The sequence below is a fragment of the Staurois parvus genome, unplaced genomic scaffold, assembly GCF_062004578.1.
Source record: "Staurois parvus isolate SC_StPar_1 unplaced genomic scaffold, SC_StPar_1.0 ptg001220l, whole genome shotgun sequence".
Lineage (NCBI taxonomy): Eukaryota > Metazoa > Chordata > Amphibia > Anura > Ranidae > Staurois > Staurois parvus.
In genome coordinates this window covers 303,472-326,164 of record NW_028319016.1, presented here as the reverse complement: position 1 = coordinate 326,164, position 22,693 = coordinate 303,472, and the positions used below count along the sequence as shown (strand labels likewise).

The 22,693-nt window shown below is 41.9% G+C and overlaps 1 protein-coding gene across 2 annotated transcripts in view; it reads right to left on the bottom strand.

Annotated features, from left to right (window-relative positions):
* Positions 1-22,693, bottom strand: part of LOC149438086 (class I histocompatibility antigen, F10 alpha chain-like) — an 83,514-nt gene that overhangs the window by 17,835 nt on the left and 42,986 nt on the right. For both annotated transcript variants that reach the window (XM_089660233.1, XM_089660234.1), the window contains exon 3: positions 14,303-14,581. In XM_089660233.1, coding sequence (XP_089516359.1) covers positions 14,303-14,581 — 279 coding nt within the window. The remainder of the gene's footprint in view (positions 1-14,302; positions 14,582-22,693) is intronic.

Genomic DNA, 22,693 nt, shown 5'->3' with positions numbered 1-22,693 from the left:
GATGACTTCCATTCATGCCATCCACAATTGTGTCACTAGCTGTGATTGGTCACATGTACAGATTGGGCCAATCATAGCCCATCTTTGTCATGTGATTAGCTGTGGCCAATCACAAAAAAAAAAACTGAATTAATCAATTTAATTGCTATAAACAAGCATTTAGTTAAATGCTTGTTTATAGCAAAATAAATTCTTTCCTATCAGCAATCATAATGAGTAAAAAAAAAAAAAAGAATACTGATCACTTCTCCAAAGTAGTACAATGTTACTATGGTAGCATTATACTACTCTGGTGATTGTGTATTATGAAAAAAAAAATGTAATAAAAAAAAGCCTATATATAAAGAAAATGCAGCGCTGTGTGATGTTACTATATTGCAGGCAGATATAAATAATAAATGAAACCAAAGCAAATGAATAAATAAATCAATAAATAAATAAATCACAGTCTAGTAATGGTGCTCGCTGATTCCCAGTGCAAAAGTTAGAAATGCGCACTAACCAGAAACGTATTAATAATACGCATGTGTATATGATATCATGGAGATTCCCCTCTTTTCTGCTCTGTTAATGGGCAGGAGCTGAAGATAGTAGAGATGAAGCGCCCTCGTGTGGCGAAATGGAGGTCCAGCAGGTCACAGAAATCCTTACAGAAGTGTGTGAAGTGGAAAATTCCTCCTCTCAAAGGCTGGTGCAGGGATCAATCTGGGTCTGCAGAAGCTGAAAAGGCTCATCGCAGAAGACACAGAAAAGAACCCATAGTGTAGTAGGTTGATGAAAATTATTTTATTCAAGAAAAACAGGAGTGTTCAGGAAAAACTCACAATGGTGCCAGGTTTAATCAAATGACTGACCCTTTAAGATTAAAGATGGCCACCGGAGCCCAGGACGCCATTGACACTACGCCGCCGGTGCCACGTGGAGGCCCGGTGGCCATCTTTAATCTTAAAGAGTCAGTCATTTGATTAAACCTGGCACCATTGTGAGTTTTTCCTGAACACTCCTGTTTTTCTTGAATAAAATAATTTTCATCAACCTACTACACTATGGGTTCTTTCCTGTGTCTTCTGCGATGAGCCTTTTCAGCTTCTGCAGACCCAGATTGATCCCTGCACCAGCCTTTGAGAGGAGGAATTTTCCACTTCACACACTTCTGTAAGGATTTCTGTGACCTGCTGGACCTCCATTTCGCCACACGAGGGCGCTTCATTTCTACTATCTTCAGCTCCTGCCCATTACCAGAAAAGAGGGGAATCTCCATGATATCATATACACATACGTATTATTAATACGTTTCTGGTTAGTGCGCATTTCTAACTTTTGCACTGGGAATCAGCGAGCACCATTACTGGACTGTGATTTATTTATTTATTGATTTATTCATTTGCTTTGGTTTCATTTATTATTTATATCTGCCTGCAATATAGTAACATCACACAGCGCTGCATTTTCTTTATATATATATTTTTGGGACTTTTATGTGTTTTCCTTGAATGTTCAGCTGCTGACTATTGGAGCGCTCACTGTATTTTTTATACTCTCATTAATAAAAAAAGCCTGACACACAATTTTTTTTTTATTTCTTCGTACTGTCACCAGTGTCCCTGATCACCGCCACACCAGTTATATGATGATGCTGTACTGCATTGGTGACAGTATATAAAAAACGCCCACATTTGTGAAAAAAAAAGTTTTAATTTCTTTATTTTCCAAAAAATGATGACAAAATAAATTACAACTTCAAAAAAACTCGCCATGCCTCTTACTAAAAACCTCAAACTGTCTACTTCCAAAAAAAGGGGTCATCTGTACTGTTCACATTATTGGGCCCCAAGAAATTAGATCGGCCATCAGTACATCAGGACTGATCGATTTTCAGATATAGAACATAGTTTGTGGAATTGATAACTTTGACTTTCCTACAGACTAAATAATTGTAAAGGAAATTTGTAAATTCTGCATTTTATTTTGTGTGCTTTGCCTATGTATTGTACACTGCACTCATTGTGCACACGGCATTAATAATGTTCTCATTTCATGTTTGCATTCTTTCAAGTCCTGATTAGAAATCAGCCTGCCTATGGAACGCCCCTTGTTACCATAAAGTACAATTGTAATATTAATGTGATCCCTACATAATCGTGTGTATAAAATACTTCAAATACAAATAAACAGAACAGTTATTTGGAAAGATGCCGAGTGTATCGTTTTGTGTCTGTTCCCCACTGCAGTAGTTATTAATTTGGAACCACTAATCAATAGGAGGTTAGGAGTTCCCTATAACATTTTCAGTATTAATGTCCAGAACAATAATAAACACTGATTTGGGTTATTTTCACCAAAGAAATGTAGCAGAATACATCTCGGCCTAAATTTATGAAGAACATTTATTTATTTGCAAATTTTATAACAGAAACAAAGAAAAATATATATTTTTTTTAACTTTTCAGTCTTTTTTTATTTAGCAAAAAAAAAAACAAAAAAACCCCCAGTGGTGATTAACCATTAGCCGCCCGGCCAATGGCCGTTTGGCGGCTTCAAATGTGTCCCTGCATTCCGGGTGCACGCTCCCGCACATGCGCCGTTTGCGCTAATGCAGAGCTGCGCAGCAGTGCGATCTGTCACCGGCCGTGCACCTCGGACACGGCCGATGACAGATCCGCGTACCGGCTCCCGTTGCTGGTACCATGTGACCTGCTGTGACCAATCACAGCAGGTCACATGACAGTTGTATACAATGGATGGCTTCATTCATGATGCCATCCATTGTATACTAGTGCCTATCTGTGAATGGTCACAGCTAATCACATGCACATGTCATGTGATTAGCTGTGACCAAATCACAGCTAAGCACAAAAAAAAAAAAAAAAAAAAAAAAAAGCTGAATGAATCGATTTCATTCAGCTAAATGCTTGCTTATAGCAAAGTAATTCTTTGCTATAAGCAAACTGTGTAAAAAAAAAAAAAAATACTGATCACTTCCCCAAAGTAGTACAATGTTACTATGGTAACATTGTACTACTTTGGTCATAGTAAAATATGAAAAATCTTAAAAAAAATTAAAAAAAATGTAATAAAAAATTAAATATAATAAAAAAAAAAAAAAATATATATATATTTTTTTTTTTTCATACTGTCACCAGTCAGTGTCCCTGTTCACCGCCATGCCAGTTATATGATGACGCTGTACTGCACTGGTGACAGTATGTAAAAAAAAAATAGTGAAAATAATTTTTTTTATTTTTTTCATTTTTCGAAAAATTATGACAAAAAAATACAACTTCAAAAAACTCGCCATTCCTCTTATGAAGTACGTCGGACTGTCTACTCTGCAAAAAGGGGTCAGTTGGGGGATATCTGTACTATTCTGACATTCTTGGACCTCAAGAAATTAGATTGGCCGTCAGTACTTCAGGATTGATCAATATTCAGATCTATACCATAGTTGGTGAACTCTATAACTTTCCTACAAACTAAAAAATACATCCTAATCTGGGTTATTTTAACCAAACACATGTAGCAGAATACATCTCGGCCTAAATTTATGAAGAACAATTATTTATTTGTAAACTTTTATAACAGAAACAAAGAAAAATGTGTTTTTTTTTCAAAATTTTTGGTCTTTTTTTGTTAATTTAGCAAAAAATAAAAACCCCAGCGGTGATTAAATACCACCAAAAGAAAGCTCTAGTTGTGTGAAGAAAATGATAAAATTTTAGTGTGGGTACAATGTTGTATGACCGCGCAATTGTCATTCAAAGTGTGAGAGCGCTGAAACCTGAAAAATGGCCTGGGCAGGAAGGTGTAAAATTGCACGGTATTGAAACGGTTAAGTACCACCAAATGAAAGCTCTAGGTGTGTGAACAACATGCTAAAAATTTAGTTTGGGTGCAGTGTTGCATGACTGCGCAATTGTCATTCAAAGTGCCAGAGAGCTGAAAGCTGAAAATTGGCCTGGGCAGGAAGGGGGTAAAAGTGCCGGTATTGAAGTGGTTAAGTCTGGGCTCTGACCAGGTCATGTAAGGACAGTCACCCATTTCTCCCCCAACCACTGTGGAGTCTTTTTTGCTGTGTGCTTTGGGTCATTGCTATGTTAGACTTTCTGGCAGAGGGCAGATGATTTTCCTCAGAATTTTGATGGCATTTTTCCTACTGTCCTGACAAGTGCTCCAGTCCCTTCTGCAGAGAATCCCCCCATAACTGGATGTTCCCCCTCCATGCTTTACTGTAGGATTGGTGGGATTTGGATGGTGAGCTGGATTGGATCTGCGCCAGACATGTCGTTTAGTGTTGAGGCCAAATCATTCCATTTTAGTCCCATCTGACCAGAACACCTTTTTCCACGTGTCCTCAGAATCTTCAAGGTGTGTTTTGACAAAGCTCAGTGGTGACTGCATGTGGCCTTTCTTGAAGAGCGGCTTTTTTCTTGCACCCTCCCGTACAAGCCACATTTGTGGAGAATTTGTGATATTGTTCTCACATGCACACAATGACCACTCTTTGTCATCAATTCCTACAACTTCTTCAGAGTTGCTGGATGCCTCTTGGTAGCATCTCTGACCAGTTACCTCCTGGCTCTTTCATCCAGTTTGGAGCGACGACTGAACCAGGGAGGGTCTGTATTGTACCAAATACCTTCCACTTCTTAATAGACTTCACTGTGCTTCTAGGCATTGATAAATCATTTGACATTTTTTTTGTATCCATCTTCTGACATGTGCCTGTCCACAACTTTATCCCAGAGATCTTTAGATAGTGCCTTGCCACCTATAATTGATATTTTTCTACAGTTACACTACCATGGACTGAAATGCTCCAGGAAAGCTCTTTTTATGCTGAGCTAATCAAAATGACCACAACTAATCACAGTTGAAAGTCAAATGGCTTTGTGTGCCATTGAGAAGGTCATTTTTAGGAAGATAGGGAGGATCCTTTTTCCAACTCAGTGATTCTGTTTTTGAATTTTTTGCAAAAAATATTCTGACATGTTGCTGTTATATCTTTCTTCCGGATGTTGGATAAAACAAAAAGTGTGTCTTCATTTCAGGCTTTCAGGGGTGATTATTTTCTACACCCACAATATGTACCATAGTTTGTAGACGCTACAACCGTCACACAAACCAATTAATATACACTTTTTTTTTATAATTTATGAAGAAATTTGATTTTATTGGATATGTACTATAACAGAAAGTAGAAAATATTGGGTTTTTTAGGTTTGATCTTTTTCATTTATATAAGTATAAAAAACTCAGTGCCTATCAAATACCACCAAAACAAAGCTCTCTGCACGCAAATGAAATAGATATCATTACTATCACACAGTGTTGCATGACTGAGCAATTGCCAGTTAAAACAGCGCAGTGCTAAATAGCAGAAATGGCCTGGTCAGAGGTCAACTGGTTAAACTTGCAGTTTTACCACCCCCTTAAGCTGCAAAGGCAGTCAGTCGGGGTTGTAGCCATGCTACAGTCACAATGCAAACATTAACCCTCTGTCACGTTCAACAAGCAGCACCGCAGCTGATGCAACCTATTCAAGTGAATGAGGTGCACCGCAGCTTCCCCTCATCAACTTCATGCAATGCACACGGCTGCGGTGTGGTTCAGGCTTTACAGATTTAAAATACACAATGAGGAGACAACATATCACCTCTCAGCCAACTGTTAAATTATCTCTCTGAAAAGTACTCCAATGCGGATTACACTTCAGAGGGTGATGCGTGTATAAATGAGCTCCAACGATAATTTTCTTTTGTTTGCTCCCTTTTGTCTTTTCAGATACATCATTAGAAGTGTTTTGTTATATCCTTCTAAGAAGTGCAAAAAATACTTGTTGATTGTATCAGTAATGGAGTACGGTACAGTGTTAGCCTTTGATTAATGCAGAAAGTCTGCAGTTTAGGTGCCGTCTGTGTCACTGCCGTCTGTGCCCCTGTTAGTGAGATTCATCCTCTTTCTATCCTGGTGACAATTATCATCAAAAGCAAAAGAAAATCCCAGAATAGGAATAGACGGGAAATCTTCCTGTGGGGACATTAGTTCACTTCCTATTTTGACTATGGAACAGGAAATGAAGGTAAATCTCCCTGATAGGACACAAATTAAAAAAACTGACAGATTGTAACCCTCCTTTACCCTATCCAAAAATGGAAAAAAAAAGTTCTCTCTTCATCAATTATCAATGACGTAATCTTTCAGATATGCCTCAGATCCCTTCTTCAGGCTTTATACATTCCTCACAATGGTGCTCAAACCACAGTAACAAGAAGGAACAATGAAATAGACATATTTGAAAAAAAATAAAACTAGTTTATTATGCCACAATTGTGCAGATTGAGCTTTTCTGTGATCTTAGATTCTTAGGCCTTGTTCACATGGGTGTACTTAGAGTGGTTCTAAAGGCTCAAGGTTTTTTTACCTTCATGCATGTCTTGGTCCATGTTGGAACCAATGAATACATGGAAGGTGGAGGCTCCTTAAGAATCAATTTAAAGAACTAGGCTGTAAGTTGAAGGGAAGGACCTCCAAGGTGATAATCTCTGAAATATTACCTGTGCCATGCGCAACTCAGGAAAGACTGAGAGATTAGAGAACTCAATGCATGGCTGAAGACCTGGTGTGAGAGGGAAGGATTTGGGTTTCTAGAGCACCGGGATGACTTTTCATTGGGGTGCAACCTATATGCTAGAGATGGTCTCCCCCTTAAATGGAAGGGGGTCTGCTGTTCTGGGGGAGAGGTTTATGGGAAGCCTGGAGGAGTATTTAAACTAGGATGGAGGGGGGAGGGAGAATTAGATTATAACGGGGTAGACGGATCAGACAGGGGTCAGTACTTATTGGTGGGTGGAATGGGGAAAGATGGGGGGTAGGTTATGGCAGATGATAAGAACAGAACAACCAGTGGAATTGGTACCATTTTGTATGAAAATAAAAAATATGCAAAATACGCGTGAAAAAGGTGTCAATCAATTAAAGTGTTCACCAATGCCAGAAGTCTACCAAGCAAAATAGGTGAGTTAGAAGCTTTGGTGCATGAAGAGAACTATGATTTAATTGGTATTGATGAATGTTGGCTTCATTCTTCACATGACTGGGTCATTAATATTCCTGGCTATGTTCTCTTTCGGAGAGACAGGGTAAATAGGAAAGGTGGTGGTGTCTGTCTCTATGTGAGAAGTGATCTCAGAGCAAGTGTGAAAGAGGAACTAGTTGATGGAGAGTGTGATGAGGTTGAAGTAATATGGGTGGAACTGCACATGGGGGGCGTACTACAAAGGTAATCACTGGAGTTTGTTATAGGCCTCCCAGTGTTAATGAGGAGGTGGAGACTCAGCTCCTTGCACAGATCGAAAGGCCTGCAAGGGCTGGGATAATGACAATAATGGGGGATTTTAACTACCCGGAAATTGACTGGAGTAATGGTACTGCAGGAACAGTTAAAGAGCAAACATTTTTAAACCTACTACAGGACAATTTTATGGTACAGTTCATAGAGGCCCCAACTAGGAATGATGCTCTGCTGGACCTGGTAATCTCAAACCATGCAGCTCTTATTAGGAATGTCCATATATTAAGAACATCTGGGTAGCAGTGACCATAACATGATTTCATTTATTGTAAGCTGTAAACAGCAAGCACATACAGGAAAATAAAAATGCTCAATTTCAAGAGAGCTAATTTTCCAAGGCTGAGAGCTGCTCTCCAAGATTTAGACTGGGAGGGAATATTGGCATTGATGAACACAACACAGAAATGGGAGTTCTTCAAAAAGACTGTATGTGAACACACTACAAAATATATTCCCATGGGCAACAAGCTTAAAAGGCTAAAAATCAAACCTATGTGGCTTACGGCCAAAGTTAAAAAGGCTATAGATCATAAGAAAAGAGCTTTTATTAAATATTAAAATGAAGGAACACTATCATCGTTTAAACATTACAGAGAATATAACAGAATATACAAAAACAAAATAAAGGCCGCAAAAATTGAAAATGAACGACAGATTGCAAAAGATAGCACGACCAACCCAAAAAAATTCTTCAAATATATTAATAGCAAAAAGGTCAGGTCCGAGCATGTAGGCCCTTTACACAATAATCTAGAGTGGGTGACTGGGGACAAAGAGAAGGCACATTTATTTAATTCCTTCTTCAGCTCTGTATATACAAAAAAGCATGGGGGACCTCTTGTCCATAATGGGCGTGGTATTGACACAGCCCCAGATGATCCACATTGGCTCACAATTGATATGATCCAAAAATATTTAGACAGAATAAAGGTGAATAAAGCACCTGGACCAGATGACATACACCCACGGAGCCTTAAAGAATTGAGCTCTGTCCTTTCAAAGCCATTGTTTCTAATTTTTAGGGACTCTTTAATGACTGGCATAGTACCACTGGATTGGCATAAGGCCAATGTGGTGCCAATATTTAAAAAGGGGTCAAAATCTTTACCAAGTAATTATACATCTGTTAGTTTAACTTCTATAGTTGGGAAGATACTGGAGAGCTTAATAAAAGACAACATAGATGAGTTCTTGCTGGAAAAAAAATATTTTAAGCAACAGACAGCATGGATTCATGAAAGACAGGAGTTGTCAAACAAATCTGATTTCTTTTTATGAGGTGAGCAAAACCTTGGACAGAGGGGTGGCGGTGGACATGGTATACCTGGACAGAGGGGTGGCTGTGGACGTGGTATACTTGGACAGAGGGGTGGCGGAGGACGTGGTATACTTGGACAGAGGGGTGGCTGTGGACGTGGTATACTTGGACAGAGGGGTGGCTGTGGACGTGGTATACTTGGACAGAGGGGTGGCGGTGGACGTGGTATACTTGGACAGAGGGGTGGCTGTGGACGTGGTATACTTGGACAGAGGGGTGGCGGTGGACGTGGTATACTTGGACAGAGGGGTGGCGGTGGACGTGGTATACTTGAATTTTGCGAAAGTGTTTGACACAGTTCCCCATAAACGGCTAATGTGTAAGGTAAAGTCTACAGGCTTGGAAAAATCTGTATGTAAATGGACAGAAAACTGGCTAAAAGATTGTATTCAGAGAGTAGTGGTTAATGATTCACACTCTGAATGGTCTAGGGGTGTCAGTGGTGTACCCCAAGGTTCAGTGTTATTACTGGGGTACCCCAAGGTTCAGTGTTGGGACCCTTACTTTTTAATATATTTATAAACGATATCGGGTCTGAGATTACAAATCCCATTTCAGTCTTTGCAGATGACACCAAGCTGTGCCGTGGAATAACGTCCTTACAGGAGGTCTCCAACTTACAAGCCGACCTCAATGCTCTGTGTAATTATTATTATTATTATACAGGATTTATATGGCGCCAACAGTTTGCTCAGCGCTTTACAATATAACAGGAGACAATACAGTAACAATACCAATCAATACAAGAGGGATAGGAGGGCCCTGTAATTGGGCAACTATGTGGCAAATGAGGTTTAATGTTGATAAATGTAAGGTTCTGCACTTGGGGGCTAAGAATATGCATGTATCATACATACTAGGGGGATACAACTGGGGGAATCAATGGTGAAGGATCTGGGGGGGTCAATGGTGGAGAAGGATCTGGGAGTTCTGGTAGATCACAAGCTTAATAATGGCAGGCAATGCCAAGCTGCGGTTTGTAAAGCGAGCAAAATCCTCTCTTGTATTAGGAGAGGTATAGACTCCAGAGAGAGAGATATCATTTCCCCCGGTACAAATCATTAGTAAGACCTCATCTGGAATATGCAGTTCAGTTTTGGGCACCAATTCACAAACAGAACATTGGGGAACTGGAGAAAGTACAAAGAAGGGCAACCAAACTGAGAAAAGGAATGGAGGAGCTCAGCTATGAGGAAAGATTAGAGGAACTGAATGTATTCTCTCTTGAGAAGAGGACATTAAGGGGGAATTTGATCTCCACGTATAATACATAAGGGGGGATATGATCGCTATGTATAATACATAAGGGGGGATATGATCTCCACGTATAATACATAAGGGAGGATATGATCTCCATGTATAATACATAAGGGGGACATGATCTCCATGTATAATACATAAGTGGGGATATGATCTCCATGTATAATACATAAGGGGGGGATATGATCTCCATGTATAATACATAAGAGGGGATATGATCTCCATGTATAATACATAAGGGGGATATGATCTCCATGTATAATACATAAGGGGGGATATGATCTCCATGTATAATACATAAGGGGGGATATGATCTCCATGTATAATACATAAGGGAGGATATGATCTCCATGTATAATACATAAGGGGGGATATGATCTCCATATATAATACATAAGGGGGGATATGATCTCCATGTATAATACATAATGAGGATATGATCACCATGTATAATACATAAGGGGGGATATGATCACCATGTACAATACATAAGGGGGGATATGATCTCCATGTATAATACATAAGGGGGGGGGGGGGAAATGATGTCCATGTATAAATACATCAGTGGTTCATATAGTGAACTCGGTGTAGAGGTATTCCCCCTGAAGTCATCACAGAGGACAAGGGGGCGCTCTTTACGTCTGGAGGAAAAGAAATTTAATCTCCAAACACGGAAAGGATTCTTCACAGTGAGAGCTGTGAAAATGTTGAATAGACTCCCTCAAGAATTGGTTCTGGACAGCTCAGTGGATCGCTTCAAAAAAGTCCTGGATTGTTTCTTGGATACACAGAATATAACTGGATATAACATTTATAGGTAAAGTTGATCCAGGGAATATCCGATTGCCTCTCAGGGGATCAGGAAGGAATGTTTTCCCTGCAGGAGCAAATTGGATCATGCTTTGCTGGGTTTTTCTGAGTTCCTCTGGATAAACTGTGGGTGTAGGATTATAACTTTTGGATGGACTTTTGTCTTTTTTCAGCCAGACTAACTATGTAACTATGCATTCTATTCATGAAGATAAAAAACCTGTGTGCAGAATCCCACCAGCCCCCCCATATACTCAGCTAAGCCCCCTCTCCCTTCAGCGATATGCACTGGAGTCTCGGCTGTCCCGGGCCTCCCTCTTCTCATTGGCTGAGACAGAAGCAGGAGCTATTGGCTCCCAATGCTGTCAATCACAGCCAGTGAGCAGAGAAGGGGCAGGGCCAAGCCACAGCTCTGTGTGGGAATATACAAATGGAGCAGCGGGGACCTACATAGCAATAGGCTGCTTTCACACTGAGCAGTTTTTGCAGCGTTTTTGAGTAAAGAAAAAAAAAAGAAGGCCCAAGAAAAGCTCAAGAAAAATGCATCCCTTTAAATTCAATGTATGTCTTCACACTGGTCCGTTGCGCTTCCCTTGTGCTGGTAAATCCTGCTTGCCGCATTCTTGGTGCATATTTGGGGAGTACAAAAAAACAAAACCAAAAAAAAGGTGCACTAAAAATGCACCTCCCCATTGAGGCCTGACTCACATCAATGCATTTTTTCAGCTTTTTTTTGCAGAAACGCACTACAGTCCATTACACATGGCTTTCTATGGGACATGTTCACATCTATGCTTTTTCGAGCTGCTGCATTTTTGGAAAGGGTCAGGGACTTTTTTAAATGCAAAACATTGCATTTTTGGTGCAAAACAAATCAATAGAGATGCAAAAAAGCATGTAGTGCGTTTTTGACGCATTTTCACAAGTTTTGTTTTTTAATCTGCCCAGCAACAAGTTGGCCAAAAAAAAAATTATTTTTTTATTTTCTATTATTTTAAAGAAACCGCATAAAGAGAAGAAAAAAAAAAGGTCAAAAACAGGAGTGCAAAAATGCAAAACGCACTAAAAAAAACTGCAAAACAGACAAAATACAAACTGCATTGGTATAAAACAGGCCTTAAATGCATTGAGAACGCATAAAAACAATCATGTTGTGTTTTTGATGCATTTTGCATCTGTCCACAAGCTGACAAAAAAAAATTAAAAAAATGTGTCAATCGCGCATGCAATAAAGCACTGCAAAATAGACAAAACAAACTGCTTTGGTGTGAACCAGGCTTGAAATTCAGCCCAGCAACAAGTTTGCCAAAAAAAAAAAAATGCTTTAAAAAGCACGTCAAAAGCGCACAATGCACTGAAAAAGAACTGCAAAACAGACAAAAGGCAAACTGCATTCATATGAAACAGGCCTGAAATGCACTGAAAATGCATAAAAAATGCACATGTGTTTTTGATGCATTTTGTGTTTTTAATCCATCCAGCAACAAGTTGGAAAAAAAAAAAATTAAAAATTAAACGCACTGCAAAATGGAAAAAAAAAATGTAAACTGCATTGGTGTGAACCGGGCCTGAAAGTGTATCAAAAGACACACACGGGTCAAGTTTTTGTTGCGTTTTTAATCTGACCTGCAACAAGGTGGGCAAAAAAAAAGTACTAAAAACATAAACCGCATCAAGAAATGTGTCAAAAACATGCGTGAATAAAACAGAATGAACTGAAAAAGGACAAAATACGCAAATTGCATTGGTGTGAAACAGGCCTGAAATGCATCGAAAACAGCAAACATGCATCAAAAACTCACTAGTTTAATTTTTGATGCATTTTGCGTTTTTAATCTGCCCGGCAATAAGTTGGTCAAAACAAATTAAAAAATGCAAAATGCATTGCAAAAAAAAGGTTAAAAAACGCAAACTGCTGGTGTGATCCAGGCCTGAAATGCATTGAAAACGCCCACATGTTGCATTTTGATGCTTTTTTTGAGTCACAGGACTATGAAAAACGCACCCTAATCGCTGTAAAATTGCACGTTTTCAGTGGTTATTATCGGCTCCTTTTTCCCATCGGCAAAATGCTAACAATATCTTCGGCTGATACATTTCGGACGCTGGAATATTGGTGCATCCCCAGTATACAGTGTATAGAAAGTATATAGGTTGTAGCGTGTATACAGTGTATAGCGTGTATATAGAGTGGAGCGTGTATATAGGGTGGAGCGTATATATAGGGTGGAGCGTGTATACGGGGTGAAGCGTGTACATAGGGTGCAGCGTGTATACAGTGTATATAGGGTGGAGCGTGTATATAGAGTGGAGCGCGTATATAGGGTGTAGCGCATATATAGGGTAGAGCGTGTATATAGAGTGGTGCGTGTATACAGGGTATAGCGTGTATATAGGGTGTAGCATGTATACAGTGTATAGCGTGTGTATACAGTGTATAGCGTGTATATAGGGTGTAGCGTGTATACAAGGTTTAGCGTGTATACAAGATTTAGCGTGTATATAGAGTGGAGCGTGTACATAGGGTGGAGCGTGTATATAGGGTGGAGCGTGTATACAGTGTATAGCGTGTATTAGGGTGTAGCGTGTATACAAGGTATAGCGTGTATACAGTGTATAGCATTTATATAGGGTGGAGCGTGTACATAGGGTGGAGCGTGTACATAGGGTGGAGCGTGTACATAGGAGGAGCGTGTACATAGGGAGGAGCGTGTATATAGGGAGGAGCGTGTATACAGTGTATAGCGTGTATATAGGGTGTAGCGTGTATACAGTGTATAGCATGTATATAGCGTGTATACAGTGTATAGCGTGTATATAGGTGTAGCGTGTATACAGTGTATAGCGTGTATATAGGGTGTAGCTTATATACAAGGTGTAGCGTGTATACAGTGTATAGCGTGTATATAGAGTGGAGCGTGTATATAGGGTGGAGCGTGTATATAGGTGGAGCGTGTACATAGGTTGGAGCGTGTATATATAGGGTGTAGCGTGTATACAGGGTGGAGCGTGTATACAAGGTTTAGCGTGTATATAGAGTGTAGCGTGTACATAGGGTGGAGCGTGTATATAGGGGTAGCTTGTATACAAGGTGTAGCGTATATAGCGTGTACATAGGGTGGAGCGTGTATATAGGGTGGAGCGTGTACATGGGGTGGAGCGTGTATATAGGGTGGAGTGTGTATACAGTGTGTAGCGTGTATATAGAATGGACCGTGTACATAGGGAGTAGCATGTATAGTGTATAGCGTGTATAGAGGGTGTAGTGTGTATACAGTGTATAGCGCGTATATAGGGTGAAGTGTGTATATAGGGTGGAGCGTGTATGTAGCGTGTATACAGGGTCTAGCGTGTATATAGGGTGTAGCGTGTATATAGGGTGTGGCGTGTATATAGGGTGTGGCGTACATATAGGGTGGAGTGTGTATATAGGGTGGAGTGTGTATATAGCGTGTATATAGGGTGTAGCGTGTATGTAGGGTGTAGCGTGTATATAGGGTGGAGCATGTACATAGGGTGTAGTGTATACATTGTGTGTGGATAATAAACATGTATACAGTCACCTCTCCTCTCCAGATCTTCTCTCCCGTACTCTATGAATTTCTTGAGTTCCTCCAGACATTGATTCTCCAGTATATTCTTCCATCTCTCCCCCACTCTCTCCTCCGGACTGTTCCATCTCTGTGTGGTGATCTGAGCCTCATTCATGGTCGGGATATAGATCCATCTCTGTGTGTCCAGAGACATGTATTCTCTCCCATCATATCCGTGCTGATCATACTCCGCAGTGATGCCGTCATCTCTCAGCTCACAGCCAAACATCTGCTGGACGATATGGATCCCTGCAGAGAGAAGAGGGAGATGTGAGCCGGGATCAGAGGGTGTCATGTGTGTGATATGTAGGAGGTGACGGTATAGGGGGGAGATATGTACAGGGCAGGGGCACTGCCCGAGGGCCCGGGGTTACTAGAGGGCCCCATGAGAGGCTCAGTCCTCCCTGTATGTGCCGATGCTGAAAGGAGGAAATCAGAAAGCCTTGAGGGGACGGACAGTGAAGTTCATGTAGTAAGTGGGGAGAAGGAGCGGAGGATGACCATTGGCCGGGCTGGATCAGGAAAGTGTTGGTGGGTGGGGCAGTGCCGCAGGGGGCACTTCGGACGCCTCTCCTCCTCGGAGTTTCAGCAGAGGGGCGGGGCCACATCCCTGCCATGGGGGGGCTGAAGATGGAGGACTGGAGGGGCGGGGCCACATCCCTGCCACAGGAGCTGAAGATGGAGAAATGGAGGGGCAGGCAGAGCAGAGAGCGAAGTCATCATTGAGCTGAAATGCCTTGTATCCTGCAGCAGGTCAGTGTGTGATCCCCCGACCCCCTGTGACAGCAATGCAGCTTCATGTGGGGGGGGGGGGGAGAAGAGAGAGAGAGACAAGAGAGAGAGGGGGGGAGAGAAGAGAGAGAAAGGTGGGGGGAGAGAAGAGAGAGAGATGGGGTGAGAAGAGAGGGGAGATGAGAGAAAGGGGGAAGAGGGAGAGGGGGAGAAGAGAGAGAGAGGGGGAGACCAGAGAGGGGGGGGAGAAGAGAGAGGGGGGGAGGGAGAAAGATGTAGTAAAGGAGCACATATCTGGGGTCCGTGGTGTCTGCGGCTGCACTGATACCTGAATTGCAGCGATGGTCTCCTCTCCTGCACCCCCTCTTCACGGTCAGCTGACATCTAGGCTCCGCCCTTTGGCCCTATGCAGTGAATGGAATAGCCGGCTAGCTGCAGAGAGGCCGGGTGGGCGGGAGCATAGCTGTGATGGTAAGTCCAGGCCGGGCTTCCTTCCTGATCTTAGCCAAGTCAGTGGGTGCAGCAGGGAATCAGCGCCCCGGGAGGCACAGAGAGGGTAAGACAGCAGGCTTGCCATTAACATTAACAGGTTCCCCCCGGCCAATAGCACAAAGGCGGCCGGGTGAGCAGCTCGCCCCTCCGGGTGGACGCCATATGGGGGCGTCCTTTCACGGCACGGCCAATGACAGATCTGTGTACCGGCCCCGTTTCCAGTACCATGTGACCTGCTGTGACCAATTTTTTTTGAGCGAAATGGAGTGAACTTTGTGAGCAAACTGGAGGCGGCCAAGAAGAGTCTGAGTGAAGCTCTGGGTGAAAACGTGACGGCTCCTCACACAAGGAAATGTCCACTCCCATAATCATCTCCTCTTGGCTATTCTTACTCGCCGCTAAATTCTTATTTCCTCTCCTGAAGGACCCAGTGCATTAGGAACTGCGGCCAAACCTGGAAAACCAAAGGGCAAGAAAAAGATTCCATCTGTTCGTCAGAAGTTTGATGCAGGTTGAGATAAGAGGAACCGCCGTTCAGACGTCGGTATCCCTTCAGAAGAAGTCCGGAAGTGACGAAACACGTCAAGGGACGTGACGTCTGACGTAATAGGCTATGTCATGGGAATATGCTGCTGATTGATGAAATCCCTAAAGATGATGGAGTTATGAGATGTTTGCCTAAGGATTGGAACCCCATCTGTAACATACTGGACTGAGAGTCCAGGGGGTGACTACAGCACTGGAGTGAGAGTCCAGGGGGTGACTACAACACTGGAGTGAGAGTCCAAGGGGTGACTACAACACTGGAGTGAGAGTCCAGGGGGTGACTACAACACTGGAGTGAGAGTCCAGGGTGTACCCCTTTAAAGGCTTGCTATTACTCTAATGAGGGTAATTGTATGCATTTCGGCTATTTAGAAATGTTCGCGGAGTGTTCACAATTTGTATAATTTTATTTTTAATTTTATTTATTTAATTTTTTAAATTTATTTTGTTTTAGGAGTGTACACTGAATGTTCACATATATATATATTTATAGTGTACACGGAGTGATTTCACAATTCACGTGTTGCTCACGATTTGAATCTTGTTTTGATTTTATTTTGCACATATTTTGTTAAGTATACACTTATTGTTTGGTAAAGTATATACCAGTTAATATTGAAGGTAATACACTATTTAGTTTTTCATTTTTTTGAGGTACACATCTTATCTGGATTTATGGGGATGTTGAAGTTGGACACGGAGGATTCATTTATTTGGACTATAATTTTGGATTTTAAACATTGACTGGCACAAAAAAGGTGTTTGTATAATATAATTTACTTTCAAGGGTGAAAGTGTGACTTTTTTGGACATTTTTGGACATTACACAGGGTATTTTGTGTAAGATCTATTTTGGATATGGAATTAATTTATTTATTACTCCAAAGTATTTGCTAAGAGGTATGGTGAGTGTTTTGCAGATCTCATTTGTTGCCACGTTTTTAAAAATTGAAGAAAGAAAACAAAAAATGTATTTTTTTATTTTTAAAAACCCGTGACAAAAATGATATCTGTAAAATACTCACCATGCCTCTTATCAAATTCCTTGGGATGTCTACTTTCCAAAAAGGGGTCGTTTGGGGGGGTGTTTGTACTATCTTGGCATATTAGAGCCTCTGAAACTGTGATAGGTAGTGGGGAAAGGATATGAGGAAATACTTGTACTTTGTACTGCCCTGGCATTTTAGCACCTCAAGAAATGTGATAGGCAGTCAGAAAATAAAAGCTCCGTAAATTCCAATATATACAGGTGAATCTCAAAAAATTAGAATATGGTGCACAAGTTCATTTATTTCAGTGCAGCAACTTAAAAGGTGACACTAATATATGAGATAGACTCATTACATGCAAAGCAAGATAGTTCTCATTACATGCAAAGCCGTGATTTGTCATCATTGTGATGATTATGGCTTACAGCTCATGAAAACCCCAAATCCACAATCTCAGAAAATGAGAATATTACATGCAATCAATAAAACAAGGATTGTACATAGAACAATATCGCACCTCTGAAAAGTATGCGCATGCATATGTACTCAGTACTTGGTTTGGGCCCCTTTTGCAGCAATTACTGCCTCAATGCGGCGTGGCATGGAAGCTATCAGCCTGTGGCACTGCTGAGGTGTTAAGGAAGACCAGGATGCTTCAATAGCGGCCTTCAGCTCTTTTGTATTGTTCGGTCTCATGTCTCTCATCTTTCTCTTGGCAATGCCCCATAGATTCTCTGTGGGGTTCAGGTCAGGCGAGTTTGCTGGCCAATCAAGCACAGTAATCCCACGGTCATTGAACCAGGTTTTGGTGCTTTTGGCAGTGTGGGCAGGTGCCAAGTCCTGCTGGAAAATGAAGTCAGCATCCCCATAAAGCTGCAGAAGGAAGCATGAAGTGCTCCAGAATCTCCTGGTAGACGGCTGCATTGACCCTGGACTTAATGAAGCACAGTGGACCAACACCAGCAGATGACATGGCTCTCCAAATCAACACAGACTGTGGAGACTTCACACTGGACTTCAAGCATCTTGCCGTGTGGGCCTCTCCATTCTTCCTCCATACTCTGGGTCCTTGTGCCTCTCCATTCTTCCTCCATACTCGGGGTCCTTGTTTTCCAAATGAGATGCAAAAGTTGCTCTCATCAGAAAAGAGGACTTTGGACCACTGAGCAACATACCAGGTCTGTTTTTCTTTAGCCCAGGTAAGACGCTTCTGATGTTGTTTGTTGTTCAGGAGCGGCTTGACAAGAGGAATACAACATTTGAAGCCCATGTCCAGGATCCGTCTGTGTGTGGTGGCTCTTGATGCACTGACTCCAGCCTCAGTCCACTCCTTGTGAAATTCCCCAACACTTTTGAATGGCCTTTTCCTGACAATCCTCTCCAGGCTGCGGTCATCCCTGCTGCTTGTGCACCTTTTTCTTCCACACTTTTCCCTTCCACATAACCTTCTATTAATGTGCTCTGATACAGCACTTTGGGAACATCCAACTTCTTTTGCAATTACCTTTTGAGGCTTTCCCTCCTTATGGAGGGTGTCAATGATGAGTCTATCTCATATATTAGTTTCACCTTTTAAGTTGCATTACTGAAATAAATGAACTTTTGCACGATATTCTAATTTTTCGAGTTTCACCTGTATACCATAGTTTATAGACGCTATAACTTTCACACAAACCAATTAATATACATGTATTGAGATTATTTTTTTTACCAATTTATTTAGCAGAATACATTTTAGCCTAAATTTATGACTAACTTTGAGTCACTAAAAGTGAAAAATACTGGATTTTTTTCAAAATTTTCAGTCATTTTTTGTTTACAGCACAAAAAATAAAAACCGCAGAGGTGATCAAATACCACCATAAGAAAGCTCTATTTGTGTGAAAAAGGACATAAATTTCGTTTGGGTACAGCATTGCATGACTGTGCAATTACCAGCTGAAATATCGCAGTGCCAAACAAAAAAAATGGCCTGGTCAGGAAGGGGGGTAAATCCTCTGAAGGGCAAGTGGTTAAGGATATTTATTATATTGCGCATGCTTAATCTATTGATTCATATGCCATTTTAGTGTACTTGTAATTCTTCATTTTGAAATTGATAATTGCTTTCATTTGTAGGTTTCCATGAATCCACTTCTGTTCACCTTTGCATTAATACCGCTGGTATGGAAGGGTTAATAGTACAATAATATTCTTGTTCAACATCTAACTAGAAGGAGATTGCTGCCATCTGGAGTCTAATTCACCATGATAATGGGTTATACAGTATAAGCAGCGGGAATGCATGACCAGACTGTACTCTTCACAAACTCCATTTGGAAGAAAATGCATGGGGGTGGAGCCTGATGACATCACAGAAGGGCAGAGTCATGGTGCAAATTGGCAGCTGGATGTATCTGGTGGATGAGCTGCAGCATGATAGATGGGGAGCTGACTAGGCGGACTGGTTGGCACCTTTACTAGTGCTTTATTACATAGTGCTTTGCTGCACAAGACAAATGGGAGTCTATATGTACCATTTTGTGTTTTTTAAATAATAAACATGATTTTGCACTATTGTAGTTTTGTTCTTTGTGCCTTTTATTGTTTACCTGGATGTTGGAGAAGTACAGTGGAGGGTGGAGTGGACCAAGCTGGAGGTGTGCTGCCATGGAGGTCTGATAAAACGCCTGTGCTGCCTTGTATTACACAAGGCATTCTTTAGCATTCAGCAGTGTCTGTCCCCTTTAAGGCCAGGGACTTCCTGTCTGCTAGCTTGGGAGGAAGTGACCTCATCTCTTCAGACTGAAGAAATTCTACTATGAGAGTAGATGTGGGATGCTGTTCCCTCTTCATATATGGGCTTGATTAGACCCCCAAAGTCTGTAAGTACCCCTCCTATGTACTGTGGAATGTTATGCATATAGCTAGGAAGTTAGATATGTACTCATGTCTGTTTTATTTTGTTTGTATTCCAGTTTTACCACTCACATTCACATTCATATCCACACTTCATGTACTATGTTCACATGTTATCAGTAAAAGATCATCGGTTATCAATCATCGACTCATTACTGTGTGGACATCAAAAGTTATACTGCCTGTAACCCTCTGTAACCCTTTCATAACTGCAGAGAAGGCAGGACAGTAAAAAGACTTACACGGTTACTTCAGAGCACATTGTGTGAAAACGCTACAGCAAGCCCCACAACACAGAAAAGACTCTTAACTGTTAATACAGCAGCACGTGTGTGTGAAATCCCCACAGCACAGCCAGTCTAGGCATAGCAAAGTGAAACTAACTCAGCTTGTGTGCTGAACAGACAAGCAGTCATCATCATTAACACGCTGTGTACTCCACTCAAGCACAATGCAGCACGCAGACACAGAGAAAGATATGAAAGATATCACTAAAATTAACCCTTCCTAAAATCTCGTGCAAACAGGAGGAAAATATGCACAGTACGCTGGAAACTAGGTCACAATGCAGCACGCCGAGAACTTATAACAAATCGGATCTGTTGTCATCCAAAGCAGAAACCGCCAGATCTAAGCGTTCAAGTTCCAGGCATTCAAACGTCACAGACCTATCGTCAGTCAGTGCTGGAGCAACCAGAAGTAAAAGCATGAGCTCCAAACATTCAAACGTCACAAACTTGTCTTCAGTCAGCGCTATCGCCGCCAGGGCACAAGCCAAGGCCGAGGCCGCATGCGCCATGGCCTCCTATGCCATACGGGAAGCAGAGCTTATGAAAGAGCAAGGCTACCTAGATGAAGAGCAGAAAAAGAGACAAGCCGAAGGGGAAGCTGAAATAAAAAGGAGAGAAGCAGAAACGCTTAGGAGAAAGGCAGAAGTGCAAGCCTCTTTACACATACTTCAGCAAAAGAAAATAGCTGCAGCAGCCATAGCTGAAGCCGAAGTTCTCGGGAGAGCTGCAGATATTCCGTTTGTAGAGAGCGATGTACTGGAAACCCCGATAACACCTCTCAGTACATTCCAACGCACCTGTGAGTACGTGCAATCACAAGCAACCCTATACCCTGATAAACAGCCTAGTGACGCACCGAAACCATCAAGGACCCAGTTGGGAGCACACAGCTTTGATGTTACGCATCACTACAAGACTGAACCTGAACCACCACGTGATAAGTCAACCAATCACGGGCTCAGATACCAAACCGCCAACACGCTAAGAAACCAAGTAGATGGCGATATAACCTCTCCTCCTAGACTACAATAGAGGAGAGCAACCATCTGACCAAAATAGACTTAGTCAAATACCTCAACGAACCCATCAGTCACTGTCAGCCAGTAGTCCCACGTTTGTACCCAGAAAAAACTCACCTGACACAGCAAGGGTTACAGACGTGTCGAAATACCTGATGCGCCGTGAGATGGTGAGCACTGGTCTCTTGAAGTTTGATGATCATCCTGAAAACTACTGGGCCTGGAGGTCATCCTTCCTAAGCAGCACCCAAAGCTTAGAGCTGACAGACAGAGAGAAGCTCGACCTACTCGCCAAACACCTAGGACCAGAGTCCTCAGAGCAGGCCAAAAGAATCAGGTCAGTGCATGTCCATGATGCAACAGCAGGACGTGCGATGGTCTGGCAGAGAATGGAAGACTGCTATGGGTCACCTGAAGTAATTGAAGAAGCACTTTTAAAGAAAATTGAAACTTGCCCGAAAATGACAAAGACAATCAGAAGCTGAGAGAGCTCGGAGACCTACTCCTAGAGATAGAAGCAGCAAAGACTAGTGGAACTCTGCCAGGTCTCTTATACTTAGACACAGCACGTGGAGTAAAGCCCATAATCGAGAAGCTCCCTTTCAACCTGCAAGAAAGGTGGGTCTCTCAAGCATCCAGATACAAGAAAGACTATCGAGTTGCATTTCCACCGTTTGTCTTCCTCGCTGAATTCGTTGTAGACCAAGCTAAGACACGCAATGACCCAAGCTTCGCCTTCCTGAACAAGAGAGTTGCAAGCTTCCCAAGGACAGAGAAGCAGCCACCAGTACACTACAAAGAACGCAGAGCAACAGTGTCTGTGCGGAAGACAGAAGTCCCGCCTGAGGCTGCAGCCAATCAGGAAGACAACACAAGCAAGGAAGTTGAGGATCCAGACAAACAGTGCCGAATACACAACAAGCCTCATCCACTAAGAAAATGTTGCAGTTTCAGAAGTAAGACATTAGAGGAGCGCAAGGCTTACCTTAAAGACAATCACATTTGTTTCAGATGCTGTGCCTCAATGCAACATCTTGCAAAAGACTGTAAGAGAGAAATACGGTGCACAGAATGCAACATTGACCGACATCTGTCAGCACTGCACCCAGGACCACCACCATGGAGATCAGAAGTTCCAGCAACTCAAGAAGATCATGGTGGGGAGCAAAAAGAAAGTGCAACACCAGCGATAACTTCAAAGTGCACTGAGATCTGTACAGAACCAGGACTCTCTAGATCATGCTCCAAGATATGCTTAGTCAAAGTGTATCCCAACGGTGTCAGTGAAAAGGCAGTAAAGATGTATACAGTCCTAGACGAACAAAGCAACAGGTCGCTAGCAAAGACAGAGTTCTTCGACCTCTTCGGTGACAAAGGAAGTTCAACTCCATATAC